The sequence below is a fragment of the Podarcis filfolensis genome (assembly GCF_964270895.1).
Source record: "Podarcis filfolensis genome assembly, chromosome: 2".
NCBI classification, from domain to species: Eukaryota; Metazoa; Chordata; class Lepidosauria; order Squamata; family Lacertidae; genus Podarcis; species Podarcis filfolensis.
In genome coordinates this window covers 61,507,689-61,524,406 of record NC_139605.1, presented here as the reverse complement: position 1 = coordinate 61,524,406, position 16,718 = coordinate 61,507,689, and the positions used below count along the sequence as shown (strand labels likewise).

Sequence of the window (16,718 nt, the reverse complement as noted above, 5' to 3'; positions counted from 1 at the left end):
CTCCTCCAAAAGCGGCAGAAGTATTTGCTGTCCCCCCCTAAAAAATGCTCAACCACCTTGACCTGCACCCCTAAAAAATGGTTGACAATTCAGACTTGGCTCCCTAAGAAAAGCCCAACAACTTTGACCTGCACCCACCCCCCATGGGTAGATCATTGCCAGTTTTTTATTCTGTGAGTAGATCGCAGTCTCTTGGGAGTTGGACGTCCCTGGTCTAGACTAATCCAGTAAATGCTGTTTTATTCTAATGGGCACAATTAGAATCAGAAGCAAAATTCTGCAACAGAAACTGATGCATCAGTCCAAGGGTGCTTCACAGCTCCATTGGAGATCACAGATGTGCAAGGGTTTGAGCATTTGTGCTATAACTGAAGCTGCCATTACATCACAGCTTGCATAGAGTGCTCAAAGAGATTTCATTTTTGATCTAACGAAGCAGCTGGTTTGCAGGCATAGGTATTGTATTATATATTACAATGAGACTATCTAACCCAATGAAAAGAAATTTCACCAAAACAAAATTCCTTTTGAGGAGGATGAGTTAGGAGTGACACCCATGCCATGTCTCCACACTTCTTGATTTGGTGTTGTGGTGTTGAACAGGAAGTATAAGAGCAGCACTGATATCCTGAAGCCGATTCTGCAGATCCTGCCATCAGTTTATTTATCAGATTGCTCTCCTCCTGTGGCACAGATGGCTATAGCAGTGAGGCTTCAGTCCTCTCAGCACTTATTGCATTCATACTGCAAGTTCAGGAGTTCATGTTTTTGCCCCTTACAATGCACTTACATTTAAAAATGTTTAAGTATAGCTAGCTGTCTTCATAAAGATTTATCCCATTTCCAAGTTTATTTTCCAGCTATATTAATTCCTTCCTTTCCATGCTTATTCTCGAATGGCTTACTGTTCCTCCTTTGAAACTGAGCTGCAGAAAAGACGTGGTTAGCAAAAAGGGGTGTTAAAACTACTTGCCTTGCTTTCTTTTTTATCTCCTCTTTGAATCAAGTGTAATCTTAGAATGCGGACAGTTGTATTTTATAAGACTACAGTGGTACCTTGGGCTAAGTACTTAATTCGTTCTGGAGGTCCGTTCTTAACCTGAAACTGTTCTTAACCTGAAGCACCACTTTAGCTAATGGGGCCTCCTCCTGCTGCTGCGCCGCTGGAGCATGATTTCTGTTCTCATCCTGAAGCAAAGTCCTTAACCCGAGGTACTATTTCTGGGTTAGCAGAGTCTGTAACCTGAAGCGTATGTAACCTGAGGTACCACTGTATTCAACCGGGGAGATGGGTGTTTAACAGTTTGGCATGCTAGAAACCTGTATGTGCTGTACAACGGGAGTGCTTGTACACTTGTTGCTTGCTGTATGTGAAGAAAACTACACATACTTTCTGCTGGTGTAGACTTCACATCATATGCAAATTTTGACTTCATGAAAAGTAAACCATTCTCTTTAAGAAAATGCTTCTTAGTCCCCATCACCGTGGAGAGCTCTAAAAAACAAGAGCAGTTTCTGGCCCAAACTAGAGGGAGGTTGAAAATCATTTTTTGCATTGATGGAACAGATCTAGTAAGATACCCATTGCCTAAAGCAGTACAGAAATGAAATGAATAATAATAACTTGAGAGATAACCAGCACCTGCTAGGAATGTAAGACCAGACTTGAGCAGTGGGTAGGCTGCAATTCAAGTTTTGTCCTGAGTTGTGTTGGTGGCAGGATGATGACAAGAGTGGTACAGATAATTGGGCTCAGCATTCTAGTCCAGAGACCCTAGTTTCTAGGTCCATGGTGCCTTATGCTTTCATCTTCTCCTACCATGGACCCTCTATTTCTAACAAAAAAAAAAAAATCTCCTAAATGTAGCTCTGGTTTGGATGACTTATTTTTTTGTTCACACTTTGTTTTGCCAGGTGGACTGGAGATTTCCAATTCTGAAATAGAATCCTCTGATTTAGAAAGTAATCTCTTTGCCTACAGTCCTCACTTACCTGAGAGCAAATTCCCACCAAATTAAACTCAAGGAAACGTGTAGTCACTCCTGTCAGTCACTCCTATTACAGTGGAACACTGCTGTGCCCCTGAATGCCACAAGTGGATGGAGTGCTTTTGGGCTCATGTCCTGCTTTTGAGCTTCCCGTATGCATCTGGTTGGACACTGAGAGGGCAGGATCCTGGACTAGATGGGCCATTGGCCTGATCCAGAAAGTCTCTTCTTACATTTTTGTCAGCCTTGGTCGGAAAGCCAACAGGATGGTGGGTGGAGGTTCATGTAACTGAGAAAGATGGGCTTCGGCGAATCCAGAGCCAAACAAAAGTGAAGAGCAAAGATTTAAGGCAATGGCTTTAGGTAGCTGATGGCATGTGGCTGCAAGTGGTTCCCCCAGATGTGGTGATGGGGAAGAAGTAGACCTGTGCTGGAAAGGTGCTCAGGGCAAGGACGTTTCCATTCTAGAAGATATCCTTGTTCGGTTTTGTGCCGTCAGAGGCAAGGAAGTAAAAGTTTATTGGGCTCTCAGCAAGGATAAAAGCAATTAAGTGGGTTGCATGAATATTAATTGAAATGATCTCCTGGCCTCAGAGCACGTCTGCGTCACTGCTTGGGTGTCTGAAGAGAGGATGTAATTTTGGGTTTTGAAGTGCTAAGCAAAAGGAAAGAGAGGTCTAGTTTAAAAGCCCTTTGAATTGATATCTATGGAAAGCATAACTGTTGTCTCCTGAGGGCTGAAGAGCTGCAGCTGGGTAATTTAGTTTTGCTGCCTATCTGTTTTTATTTTTTTTAAGTGGGCGTTTAAAATCCTGTTTCCTGTGAGATGAGACAATTGGCTGAGTCATAAAGGGGCTCATGACGCTGTGTTTGGACAGGCAGCTAATCCGCTGGTCCTGCTGAGCACTCTCTGGTGGGAGCTGTGTCTTGAGAGGATGGAGGGAAGGTAGAGATGAAAGGGAGAACATGAATCTGCTTCTGCTTATTTCCCCTTGCGATCAGCATCTTCCTCCTCTTAACCCATAGCCATAGACTCTCCCCTTTGGAGGGCACCTTCAAAAGCTGTTTGTGCAGCCTGACCCTCCTGTGCACGCTTATTAAAAAAGTTAGGCCCTTAATCATGAAAAATGGGGAGCCCACGTTTCAGTCCTCCTCAAAACCTGCTTCCTTAAGTCACAACAAGCTTTTGCTTTGTAAGGCAGAATCTGAGAGGTGTGCTGTGGGTGGGGAAGGCAATTGTCAAAGTTTCACACAAACTCCTCCTCTGGTGTTTCCAGGTCAGGTTGTCTCTTCGATGTCACACCACACGCACTGCACTGCTTTCATATAAAATGAAAACAAGATTATCTTCAAAATGAGTTCCCACGTTGTTTTTGTTTTTTACCTGGACGTTTCTTTGGTAGATACCTGTGTGGATAATGTTGAGAAACGGCCAGACAATATTGTGCTCTGGCCCCAAGACAGCAGAGTTCAATGGAAGTTGCTTGCCCTCAACCCCCGTCCCCGTGAAATAGCTACCATTGAATAATTGTGGGGGAAAGGCACATTCTGTTGCGTTTGTGTTCTGGCACCATGATTGTAAGACATCCCTTAGAACACTGGGCTTTGGTCAGTGTCCAGCTGCGGATCTGGTAGGGCAGGACTTTGGAGTAGAAGACCAAAACTTCACTCAGCTTAATGAGGAAGAGGGCCCCCAAACAGAGCAGAGTTGGCTTGCCACATGTTGAAGTACAGTGGTACCTCAGGTTACAGACGCTTCAGGTTACAGACTCCACTAACCTAGAAATAGTACCTCGGGTTAAGAACTTTGCTTCAGGATGAGAACAGAAATCGTGTGGTGGCAGCGCAGAGGCAGCAGGAGCCCCCATTAGCTAAAGTGGTGCTTCAGGTTAAGAACAGTTTCAGGTTAAGAACGGACCTCCAGAACGAATTAAGTTCTTAACCCAAGGTACCACTGTAGGTGAAGTGATGTATCGTCCTTGCATACACTAAACATAGAATGTACAGTGGTACCTCAGGTTAAGTACTTAATTTGTTCTGGAGGTCTGTTCTTAACCTGAAACTGTTCTTAACCTGAAGCACCACTTTAGCTAATGGGACCTCCTGCTGCTGCCGCGCCGCCGGAGCACAATTTCTGTTTTCATCCTGAAGCAAAGTTCTTAACCTGAAGCACTATTTCTGGGTTAGCAGAGTCTGTAACCTGAAGCATATGTAACCCGAGATACCACTGTATGCATTTTTGATTTGCTGTTGTAAGCATCCCTAAGGCTGGAGGACAGTCTGTAAACACAGCAAATAAATCCATAAATGGGATCTGCCTTTGCCTAAGCTTAAATCCACTGCTACTGAATTGCGAATTGGCTCCTTCGGGACAATGTTGTGTAATCTGGACAAGTTAGCTTCCCTTTGCCAAGGGATACATAAACAGCAAAACGTGATTCCCAAACTCAAAGCCTCAGCAGCTTGTTCAGGCACATCCTAGCTGTTTGGGTTAGATAAGGGCTGTGACTTGTTTGCCTGCTTCTTTAAAATCGAACTCCGTCAGTGTGAAATAGCTTCATTCACTTTCCTCAGTTTCACAGTGAAGCTGAAGCTGCTGCATCTCTTGGAAGCTTCCACCTTGTCAGTCATGGGGAATCCGTGGCACAGCAGAGGTTGTTTGGCACCACTTCTCATCAAACCTTACCAGGATGGCTAATGGGCATATTATGGGAGTTGGAGCTCAATAACAGCTAAAGAGAGCACAGGCTCCCCATCCCTCATCTAAACAAAGCATTCATTGTCTTGCTTTGCAGTACAAATAAGTTCTCACCCCACCCCAATACCGCACCCCCGTGTCACCCATAAAGCAGCTGAGTTTTTCATTTTAAAATACTGCATTGTTGCTTGCCTCCCTCTCTCAATTTGATTTGTCCTAGTCCCCCAGGCTTATTGAGAGCGTTCTTCTCACTGATAATATGAAGCCTGCAGGAACTGGAAAAGCAACATCCTACTTTGAAAACACGCCATATTTTTTCAGGAAATAAACCAATTTCTCCTTCTCTCTGGTCATGGTGATTCTTCTCTTTGAAGTGCCCTACTTTCTTTGCCAACAAAAGCCCGCTTTATTATGGAGAATTCTCCTCTTTTACTGCTTCATTTTAGCAGGAGTTGTCTATGCCTTAAAATACCACAGAAGCATCAGGCAGCAGAATCACCCCCAGGTTACAACTCTAATAATAATAATAATAATAATAATAATAATAATAATAATAATAATAATAATAATCTGCCCATCTGGCTGGGCTCATATTACTTTATGAATTAAATTTATACCCCCCTAAAGAAGGCCAGGGTGGCAAACTCATGTGTTAAAACAATGCTATTAAAAGCATAGTAAAGACAATTATGTATATTCACAGAGATATTTTCAAGGTTGCCATGCACAGAAACTTTCAGTATTCAAATGCACGGGTAAACAGGAATGTGCTAATGTTACTTAAAGGCTTAAAAAAAGGTAAAAGACCCCTGATAGTTAAGTCCAGTCGCGAACGACTCTGGGGTTGCGGCGCTCATCTCACTTTACTGGCCGAGGGAGCCGATGTTTGTCCGTAGACAATTTTTCCAGGTCCTGTGGCCAGCTTGACTAAGCCGCTTCTGGTGAAACCAGAGCAGCGCACGGAAACGCCGTTTACTTTCCCGCCGGAGCGGTACCTATTTATCTACTCACACTTTGATGTTCTTTCCAACTGCTAGGTTGGCAGGAGCTGGGACCGAGCAACCGGAGCTCACCCAGTCGCGGGCATTTGAACTGCTGACCTTCTGATCGGCAAGCCCAAGAGGCTCAGTGGTTTAGACCACAGCGCCACCGGCATCCCACTTAAAGGCTTACCTCTGTCTTAATTCTCTGACGCAATTTGCCTTCAGAGCATCAGTGTCAGGGCTTCATTTCTGGATGCAACATCTGGACAATTAACATTGTGTACTGTGTGTTGTTTTGGCCAACTTTCAACCATGGCTTCATGCCTGTGCTTGTTTTGAGACCATTACCCGTAGCTTCCCATAACATGCAAACCCGCAAACTGTGGCTAAGTTTACAACATGCTGTGCCCTGGCTTGTATTACACCTCATGCATAGGATACAACAGAGGAGCAGCGAAGAAGTTAATAAGCCAGGGATTTTGGTTTAGTGTTAAATGCATTTTTGCTGTGGGTCAGCATGCACCACACAGGCCTCCTGCTAATATACCGCAAGCCCAAAAGAACAAATTATCTGCATCATATGCTCCTTGTTTGTGGCACTTGGTCATGCTGGCTGGGGCTGATGAGAGTTGTAGCCCAACAACAGCTGGAGGGCCACAGCTTTCCCTATCCCTGTATTATTTAATAGACTTGTTTACAGGCATTTTTATTTTATTTTAAGGAGTGTATCCTCGCAAAAGGAGGAGCATAGCACACAAACAAAAGAACAATGAATATGCAATACGAAAACACTGCTTAAAGCTTATTAAGAGGCCCAAGATCCTGAAAAACAATGGTCGGAGCATAAATCGCAATCAGCCTGGCATTATCATAAAACAGAAGAACAGCCCCACTGTTCCGCAGTCCAATTAGATTCAATCCATAAAAGCAGCAGAGAACAGATGAGCCCATTTAAACATTTGTCAGGATGGGACTTGTTTTATCTTAGATTTTTCAAGCAGGGTTGTCTCTCTCTAGACGGGTTTTTACATTCCTCCAAAACTGTTACTGCTGAGAGAAGAAGAGAGATGCGAGAGCAAGATGGCAGAGGTTTATGGAAGCTAATGATATACATGTTTTTGATAAGCTTTGCCTTTGTTGGAGCAAATTTGTGTATCATTTTATCAAATTCCCCAATATAAAAATGGTCTGGCTTATGTTTAGCTCAATATCTGTTTTCTTCTAACCTGAGTGCCTAGTTGCTCTTTTTTGATTTCTCATTTCCTTCAATACAATTTCTTCTTCTTCTTCTTCTTCTTCTTCTTCTTCTTCTTCTTCTTCTTCTTCTTCTTCTTCCTCTTCCTCTTCCTCTTCCTCTTCCTCTTCCTCTTCTTCTTCTTCTTCTTCTTCTTCTTCTTCGACCTGAAGTCCAGTATTGTTGGTCTTCAGGCGCAAATGAACTGCTTGTCGCATTTTTAAAAGAGAAGTCATAGCTTCTCAGCCTAACCTACCTCATAGGTTTGTTGTGAGGATAAAGTGGGAAAGAGGAGAATGGTGTGTGGCCGCTTGAGTTTCTTGGAAGAAAGGCAGGATGCATATGTAATAGTAGATAAATGAAGCTATAGAATACAGTGGTACCTCTGGTTACGTACTTAATTCATTCTGGAGGTCCGTTCTTAACCTGAAACTGTTCTTAACCTGAAGCACCACTTTAGCAAATGGGGCCTCCTGCTGCTGCCGTGCCGTCGGAGCACGATTTCTGTTCTCATCCCTGAAGCAAAGTTCTTAACCCGAGGTACTATTTCTGGGTTAGCAGAGTCTGTAGCCTGAAGTGTCTGTAACCCGAGGTACCACTGTATGTCAGAATCCTACATGAATAAATTCCAAAGACTGTCACTCCCTTACAATATTGCCTGCTCAAACTCCCTTACAATATTACCTGCTCAAATTCTTGTGCTGAGGGTGAGATAGAATGAGATGTGCTGCTTGTTCATACCTTATTGGCCAGAAGCCAGTAGCACAAGTAATACCTTAAGATCCTCAAGTGGCTTTTTCAAACAGAAGGGGATGAGTTGTCCCCAGAGACCTGTGATTGGGAGTTCCAGATGTTAAGGCTGCAAGGGTTTTATTTGGGGTTGTGAGCCTAGCCTCTGATGTTAGGATGGAGTGGTATGAGCAGCTGGCTGGGGCTGAGACCCAGGGGGCTGGTTGGAGCTGGGGAACGAGCCAAGCTGACTTCATTGGTGGTTCTTTAGTGGGAAAAGGCCCTGTTAGTCTCTAGCCATATCCTTCCCAGGCATGTATCCCCCTTGAGTATGAAGCAGCTGCTCTTACAAGTCTCTGGAGGTCCACTCACCCAGCCATTGCTCAGTCTTTGGGAATTTCTAGGTCTGGCAGGGAAGTCTTGGGGTTTGCTGTGCTGTGGATCTGAAACAACATCCCTGTTCATCTATGGATAATAGAAGGGGAGGTTGTTGGTGTGTGGGTCCTTTCAACCTAGACTCAAAACTTCCTCAAAGAACGCAGATGCTATGCTGCTCCCAAATGAGCTAAACTGAAGCAAGCAAACTTGTGCTTTAATCCAAAGCTCATTTATTTGAAATGTGACCTTTACCCTATCCATGCATAAAAGCTGTGATGGTCTTGAACATCTAAAGTAATGGTAGCAGTGTGGAATAGCATCATATGGTTCTCTTTCCAAGTGGACCATGGATTTCTGTAGTACTCCTGAGTAAACTTAAGAGTCTAATATATGGAATGTACAGTGGTACCTCTGATTACAAACACTTCAAGTTACGGACTCTGCTAACCCGGAAGTAGTACCTCGGGTTAAGAACTTTACCTCAGGATGAGAACAGAAATCGTGCGGTGGCAGCAGGAGGCCCCATTAGCTAAAGTGGTACCTCAGGTTAAGAATGGTTTCAGGTTAAGAACAGACATCTGGAAAGAATTAAGTTCGTAACCAGCGGTACCACTGTATTTCTAAAGTTCAGTGGCATGATAGATCTGGGGATTGAATTTCCAAATTGCCCAGCCTCTTTCCCACCACTGTACCATCTCTGCTGCTAGAAGGAACCTCTAGACTGGTTCTTTGGAAATTTTGTAGCTGTTGTTCACTGAATTGGACCATTTGCCCATCTAGCCGAATACTGTCTGTTCCGGGCGTAGCCAGCGTTATTGGACTATAGCCTTCATCATGTGCCCTACTAGAGTTGGGACCCAGTGGCCTCTGGGGTGTGCCCTGTTGTGTGCCCCAGAGTGGCAGCAGGTCTTCATGGTCTCAGGAAGGAATGTTTTGCATTACTTGCTACTTGAGATAGTTTTAATTAGGAGATGTTGAGGATTAAACCCAGGATCTTACGCATGCGAAACATTCTGCTGCTGAGTTTTGATCTCTTCCACTACAGCCTCCCTCTACAGCAAGGGTGCCAACTTGAATAAAAAATTGGGGAGGGGGCAAGTAAGCCCTGCCCACATAATTGAAAACATGATGTGGCACACCATTTGAATGGTAATGCCTATTTAGGGAGGCAGGCCCCTCAAATATTTTTTTGGGGGGGCGCAAAAGAGACCTTGGCCCCTAGGAGTTGGCTCCTGTGCTCTACAGTGCTGGATAAATCCACAGTTTTTTAAAAAATCAGCCACAGTGCTCTGTTTTCTCTTATACATTTAAAGTTGATGGCAACCTGTTCTGGCATCTATTTTGGCTAACAATAAATGTTTTCAATCAGATGCATTCCTAACCAAGTTTTTATTTCCTCTTGTTTCTTTGTGTCTCAGGTCTGCTAGCGATCCTGATTCCTCGACTGGGCATTGTCATCTCTCTGGTGGGCTCCATCAGCAGCAGTGCCCTCGCCCTGATCATCCCACCCCTTCTGCACATTGCCACCTACTATTCTGACGGCATGCATCCCTTGACCATTGCCAAAGATATCCTGATCAGTTTCATTGGTTTTGCTGGGTTTGTGGTGGGAACCTATGAGTCTCTCTTTGAACTCATCGTACCAACTCCCACCGCCGTCAACGCCACCCGTGCCTTATAAATGACACACTAAACCTGTGCACACCTTTCTGTTTTTCTTTGCTATAGAATATTTCGTCAGCCTGGCTGGATCCTGGTTTCCATTGTAGCAACTGCAGTGACTTGTTGCCACTTCTTTGCTTCCCAACCGTATTTATTTTGCTGATTTAAATGCAAGCGGACAGTGGAAAAGGCAGGACTCCGATCTGTGTCTATGCTTCTTTATGCACAAGTCAGGGGTGGTTGATTTAAGAACCTTCACAGCACAGTTATTAGTCTTTGATAAGAGTGGAATACTGTTGTCTGCGCCAGTGCTAGTCTGATAGAATGATGCTGAATGGTCTGCAGGGATCTTGGTTTATACAGTCTCCTCTGGAATCTAGAGAATTAATAATTCCAATACTGTCAAAAGGGCGACAAAGCCCTTTAAACATCATGTTACCATTCCTTGGGAAGAGAACCCAAGACCAAATGTATGGGCTGGAGGCACAAGATGCCACCACTTTGCTGATGCTAAGCAGGGTCAGGTCTGGTCAGGACCTGGATGGGAGGCCGCCTGGAAACCACTTGAATGCCACCTTGGATTCCATGACAGAAGTATAATGGGATTGATTGAAACAAACAAAAACCCTTGAATCTCTTTCCTGCTGTTCTGAAATGCTTCTGTCTGACAGCTTACTGATTGCATTGAGCTTCAAATGTGTATCTGCATTTTTGGGGAAATGACGTATAACTTGGAAGTGGCAGCAAGCACAGAAGAGGAGAGAAACCAGCAGAAGTCTGTTAGCAGTTTTTTAAAGTGGACTGCACAGATCGAAGAGCCTGTTGGTTATGTTCCCTTCTTGCTTTCTGCCCTGACCCCTTCTTCACCTTTGGGTTCATATCAGCAGGAACGACGGAGTTGTAGGTAGACTCATGCACAATAAAATACAGTGCACAGTACTTGAACCACTCTAATTGGGCTGCATGCAAAAGATGCCAGTTTCTGTTGCTTCTCAGCAGTACTCCATGGCAGGGTATACTTGAGACTCTGCGGTTTCAAGAATACTGGGAGAAAGGTGCATGTATGAATTGGGCATAGGATACGGTAATAATTTCAAAGAGGTAGGTAATATTGATTATAATTCACGGCAGGACATAGTCAACTGTAGGATATAAGCCACCCTCTCCTGTTTTGCAATGGAAGTTGCAACGAGCAGTTACTAAACATAGGTTTTGAAGAAAAGGAAGCAGTGACCATACAAAATGTATAGAAATCAAAGCTGTTGATGCTGTGCCCATGTATTGGGTCATAATTCAATGGACTCTAACTTTGCCTACAAACGAGAGCCATTTTACATGAGAGAGAAAAACAAACACCCATCTAGAGAGAGAGATGTGGGATGACTTTGACTGCCCCTCTTGTGACTCCTATGCACACTGTTGGAGCTTGCTGTTGAACATGACTTTCGTTTATTGTCATCTGTGCGGTCTTCACATGTGTACATTTTTTACTACCCCTGCTGAGTAAAATGTCCTATGTTAAAAGGCCCTGAAAAATTAACCAATCAAAGCCCCCCCACCAAAAAAATAAAGGTGTTGAATATGTACATGAAAAGTCTTTTTTAAAAAAAACCTTGCATTTTTTGTCTTCTACTATATTATTTCCTCTTCTGTTGATACCGGTTTTACAGTCACATTGCTTTTTTTATAACTGGTCTGGGATTTTTTAAAAATGCAAAACTTAATGTGCCAGCTTGATTTGATGAAGTTATTTTGTCTAAAATTCAATTTTTGCACATTAGCTAACCATAACTTGGAGTGCAGTCCTAAATATGTCTACTCAGAAGTGACTCTTACTGAGTTCAACTTAACTTTCAGTGTATGTTGCATGGTATTGTACACTTACTATTTTAACAAAGCCCATTTTAAACTTTATAGTGGAAGCAGACCAACTTCCTTTTTTAAAAAAATTGCTCAGAAGTATATTTTAATTGTTTGTTACGGCATTAATTTATTGAGTATGTAATATAACTGCTAAAGTCCTTGCACATACGTACAGCGTACATTGCAGTGTCTTGCACTTCTGTCTTGTTTCGTCAAGGCTTCCGAAGATTGCTGTATTTATTTCTCTGGGTGTAAGCCCTGTTGAGTTTAATGGGATTTGCTTGTGGGTAAATTTGTGCAGAATTGTACTGTTAGTTTCTCAGCTAAAGAAAGAAAGATATGATGCGCATGGCAGCTAGAAACTTAGAGCAGCTAAGCAATATGGCTGCCTTTACAGAACTATAAAACCCCAAATTTCAGGCCAGGGGGTTAGAAGTGGGAGATTTCATGAGTGCCAGAGATTACACTTCAGACATTGTACTTTACTGTTCATAAAATAAGTTTCTGAGATAGCTTTGCCCAAGTGTAAGTGTAAGCAAGTACTTATTCATACTTGCTTTTTAAAAACATTCCTTTAACACTCTCTCTCTCTCTCTCTATATATATATAGGCTTTAAATATGTAATCATGACACTTTATTTACTAGTCTCCAATATAAATCCTACTACCACTCTCAGAGAAATGTATAATGGCTTTCTATGCCCCTTCTTAATTCTCATAACTACTACAAATGTCTCCTTTCCTTTGAGGTAGACTTTAGGTTTACACTGGAAAAGCGTTTCTCTTCCTACATGGTAAGGAAGGCAGGAGTTTAGAGAAATAGAATTAAAAACCGGACAGATTCGCTTTACAGTGGTACCTTGGTTTAAGAACAGTCTTGTTTACGAACTATTTGGTTTACGAACTTTGCAAAAGCGGAAGTAGTGTCCCGGTTTGTGAACTTTGCCTCGGTCTAAGAACGGAAGCTGAACGGTGGAAGGGCACTGGCAGTGGGAGGCCTTTTTCGGGAAAGCGCGCCTCAGTTTCAGAACAGTTTCGGTTTAAGAACGGACTTCTGGAACGGATTAAGTTCGTAAACCGAGGTACCACTGTATGTATTACTTAATGCTGAGACATTAATTCAAATTACTTACGTTTTGCCCACTGGATCCAGAACCTCAGTGTGGGCACTTAACAGTGCAGAACCCCACAGTGTCGGTAGGTAGAAATTAGGGCACAATATTTTTAGATTATATTTTACAGAACACTCACACAGCTTTAAGTAAAAATTACAAGAGATAAAATTAAAATGGCTTTAAGCAGTAATTTCACAGTAGGGATTCCTTTTTCATGAGCTGGCATTTAGGCAGTCCATTCCTTGAAGACTGTTTCTGATTGTTTCGTATTAGTTTACTAGAATCATTAGGCTTACAACTCGTAGGGACTTTCACTTCCAATGTTGTATCTTAAATTTTAGTGTCCGATTAGTGTCTAAAGACTAGCAGCTGTTTGTTGTAGGGTAAACAGAACAAGGGAACTTTAAAGGGGCGATGAAGCAATCATCCGAAAACCTGAGCTGCCTTCGTTTAGCCCTGGAGCTCATCCAGCTTCTCAGTTGAGTGCCATTTAAACTATTTTGCAAGTCCTCTTAAAAATAGCCTGCTGGAAGAAGATGGCTTTTGCATTCTCTGGGTCAGAATGCTGCCCTCTTCCTTTCTCTTCGTATTATGAGGTGTCCTCCTTGACTTTCATCACTCCCATAATGTCCAGCATTGAATTAAACATTCAATTGAATTGAACATTCAATTCCACTGCATTTAGAAACATTTTAATCTGTCTTAATCTGTTACTGTAATGGTTCCATAATAATTTCTAGTCTATTTAAATATTAGTTGAAGTGCTCCTTTCAGTGGGAATAATGGTTCTACCTGACTCCTAGATAAATAAACTGCTTTAACAGCCATGAATCTTTAACTGGAGATTGTGGGGGGACACCACAGATTGATATCTGGATTACTGCTAAATATAACATGCATTGATTGGGTGATGGCAAATGCTCTTATCTTTGCAGCCTTGTTACTGTTACTATTATGGTGGTCTTTGGAGATCTATGGTTTATGAAGTACCCATTTTACTTGCTGTTCAAAGTACCATGCAGGTGAACCGAGGCCTAGTTGTGTTTTGTACAGAATGCAGACAATAGGAGATTTCCCAGAGGCACTGCACTGAACTGAATATTTTTGCCCTGTTAAACATTTCCAGCACCTTGTGATTAAATCCAGAGAAGGGTTTCCATGTCTCAGTTTATGGACAGTTGATATCTGGTGAAGTTTCAAAATAGTCTCTTGGTCTAGTTGAGACAATAATATGACCTTTCACATACTCTCTCCATGAAAGTCATCTGTATTGTTATTTCTGTGTTGACTTTGAAAAAGGATAGAAAGGGCATTTCAGTCTCAAACCAAATGTATGCTTCATTTATTTTTTATTGTTGTTTTAATACTACCATGGTGATCAGAGTTGTGGGAAAGATCCAAACGCAACTCAGGTCTTCCATTAAATTTCTCTGGGAGGAGAATTGCTGGCTGTGACCTTCATAAACTCACAGCAGAAGCTCCAAACTGGTAACCTTTTGATCTGCACAATGACATAGACAACATGGTTGCCAGATTGAAGCACAACATTTATCTGCCTCCTTATAGAAGACTATGGGAGAGCCTTGTTGCCTGTGCAGATCCAGCCTCTGGGATTACTTTGAAATCCCATGAGGTTATTCTGGGTTTGCCTAGAGGAGAATATGGGAATGTCTGTGCTCCTTTGAAGGACCTTCCTATGTTGTCTCATATTTTTTATATATATAATATAGGGCAGGTTCAAACAAACCAGTTTTTAGGGCAAGTTAAATTGGGGAATATGTTGATGTTTCTCAAAAATGACCAAGCAGAAGGAAATATATAGGATTATCCACAAAATGGTTGTGAAAGAAGAGGTAGCTTTGAAGATGGGCAAAGGGGTGTGTGTGTTTGTGTGTGTGTATATGGAGTCATTCATTATGTATTTATTTGTGCCTAAATTTGTCTGTTGCAAGCAAATATTTTGTTTGCTGCTACTGTGCATATCAAATGGAAATGCTCAGTTGTGTATGTGTGTATAATGGTGCTGTACCTGAATCATGTTCTTTACTGGATATATTATTCAATAAATTCTGTTTTTTACTTTATAAGTATTCAACAATGACTTTGTTTGGAATGTTTTTGGATTGTTTGTATACGTCTCCTAATATCTAACTTCAGCAGATTACTAATTTTAGTTATTTAAGCCTCTGTGGGTGAGGACTGGGTAGCTACACAATGAACTGGGTTGCTTTTTTAACCGGAAACTTGGTGAGATGTCCGATTTGTTTTACCTGGATTTTAATTGTCACTGTGTTTTTCTTTTTGTAAATAGCCCTGGAAATTTTGTGTATAACATAATAATAACAACAAAAATAATAATGGTATGATGATTTCTGAATATGAGATCTTGATAAGAAACATGGTTCTAATGAAGAAAAATAAACTCAAAACTGTCTAGTTCTCCTTTATTATGCTTTAATGATATGTTTACCATCAACTTTTGATGCACTGTTTTGTGAGAGGACTGTTTTCAGGCAAACAGTTCTCAGATTCTGAAAATATATTGGTTTTCGTCTCTCAGAATGTAGGTTTCTTTTGCTGATCAATTTACAGAAATGCTTTAGACACCGTATTTTTATGGGCTGTCCTAAAGCCATCTCAAGGTAACACACTGTTGCAGGAATGGACAACCTGTGCAATGCCTTGGTCCTGATGTTGTTGAACTACAAGTCCCATCATTCTTGACCACTGGCCATATTGGCTGTGGCTAATCCTAACCTCCTCCCTGCTCTGAGGCCTTGTTCCCACAGACAGTGTGGTTAAGAGCTGTACTGTATCTGGATTGAACCTGACTGCAAGTTGGGAGCTCATGTGATGGGATATTGCCCATTTTGAAGGAAGGAAAATTTAGATACATGGTAACCTAGTTCTCAAGAAGAAAACTAAGCTGGGAACCTTCTCCTTATATTACTTTTTGGGTTGGGTTTTTTGTTTGTTTGCTTGTTTGTTTGTTTTGTATGGGACAGCATTTTATCATTTTAACCCTCTTCCCACCTGCACTCTGAAGAGGAGTGCAGTCCACTGAGCGTGTACCATCTCATGTGTTTGGGATAAATACACTTAAGTACTTCTTGCATCAGTTTCTGTGTACTGGATTCTACTTCATCAGATGCATGAAGTGCAATACTCATTTGTGGTGTGTATATAAATGTGTGTAAAAAGGAAAACATGTAAAATTTGGGAATTTAAATGGCAATTAATACCATTTAGGGAAGCTTTTAATGTTGAATGCTGTATTGTGTTTCTAATATTTGATTGGGAGCCGCCCAGAGTGGGTATAAATAATAAATTATTATATTATTATTCTAGTGGTAATGCAATTGGGACTTCAATTCATGAAAAATAAGCACAGTCCTTTTCACAACTGCAGGAGTTGGTGATAATGCAATCTTTGAATGGTTGAGTAAACCAACCCACGTAGTGTGACAGGGAAACCAATGTGTCTATTTGTTTGAATCTGAATGATGACTTCCTGGTGCACTGCAGGTGTTGGTTTACTGAGAGTGAAATAAAAATAAGAATAATAAAAACTCATTTTTATATCTTCCCCGTTATCCATAAGAAATAGATTTGACTGATTTCTAATGAGATCTTTATTATTCATAACACCCAGTCATTTTTCCTCCAACTCCTCCCATCTCTCTCCTCAACTACTGTGTCCTCTTCAGGACAAACCTTTTAAGCCCAGACTTAATAGTTAACAGACTATAACGCCCATCTGTTTGGCTTGCCAATCAATATGAAACTGGAAATGACATCAATGGTTGTAAACTAGTCATCCCAGTGAATGAAACTTCTATATAAAACAAAATCCCAACACCTGGGCTCTTGAAGTCCTAGATTCCCAGACTGGGATAGCTTGGGAGGACTTGGGAATGTTGACACTTGAGCGTCAGTCTGAAGTTTTTGGAAACACACCAGCATCTGAGCATCTGTGTGTTCTTTGAGGTTCTGTTTACCCAGACAGCATAGTTGCTGCCTTTTAAACTACTCATGAACATGATGTTTCAATGCATGACTATATGTTTT

At 41.8% G+C, this 16,718-nt stretch overlaps 1 protein-coding gene across 3 annotated transcripts in view; it reads left to right on the top strand.

The window, feature by feature from the left end:
• The window catches only part of LOC310757982 (proton-coupled amino acid transporter 1-like), a 44,683-nt gene extending 29,586 nt beyond the window's left edge, over positions 1-15,097 (top strand). For all 3 annotated transcript variants that reach the window (XM_083603882.1, XM_083603883.1, XM_083603884.1), the window contains exon 11: positions 9,429-15,097. In XM_083603882.1, the coding sequence (XP_083460008.1) occupies positions 9,429-9,691 (263 nt within the window). In that variant the 3' untranslated portion in view covers positions 9,692-15,097. The remainder of the gene's footprint in view (positions 1-9,428) is intronic.
• Positions 15,098-16,718: the final 1,621 nt, after the last annotated feature.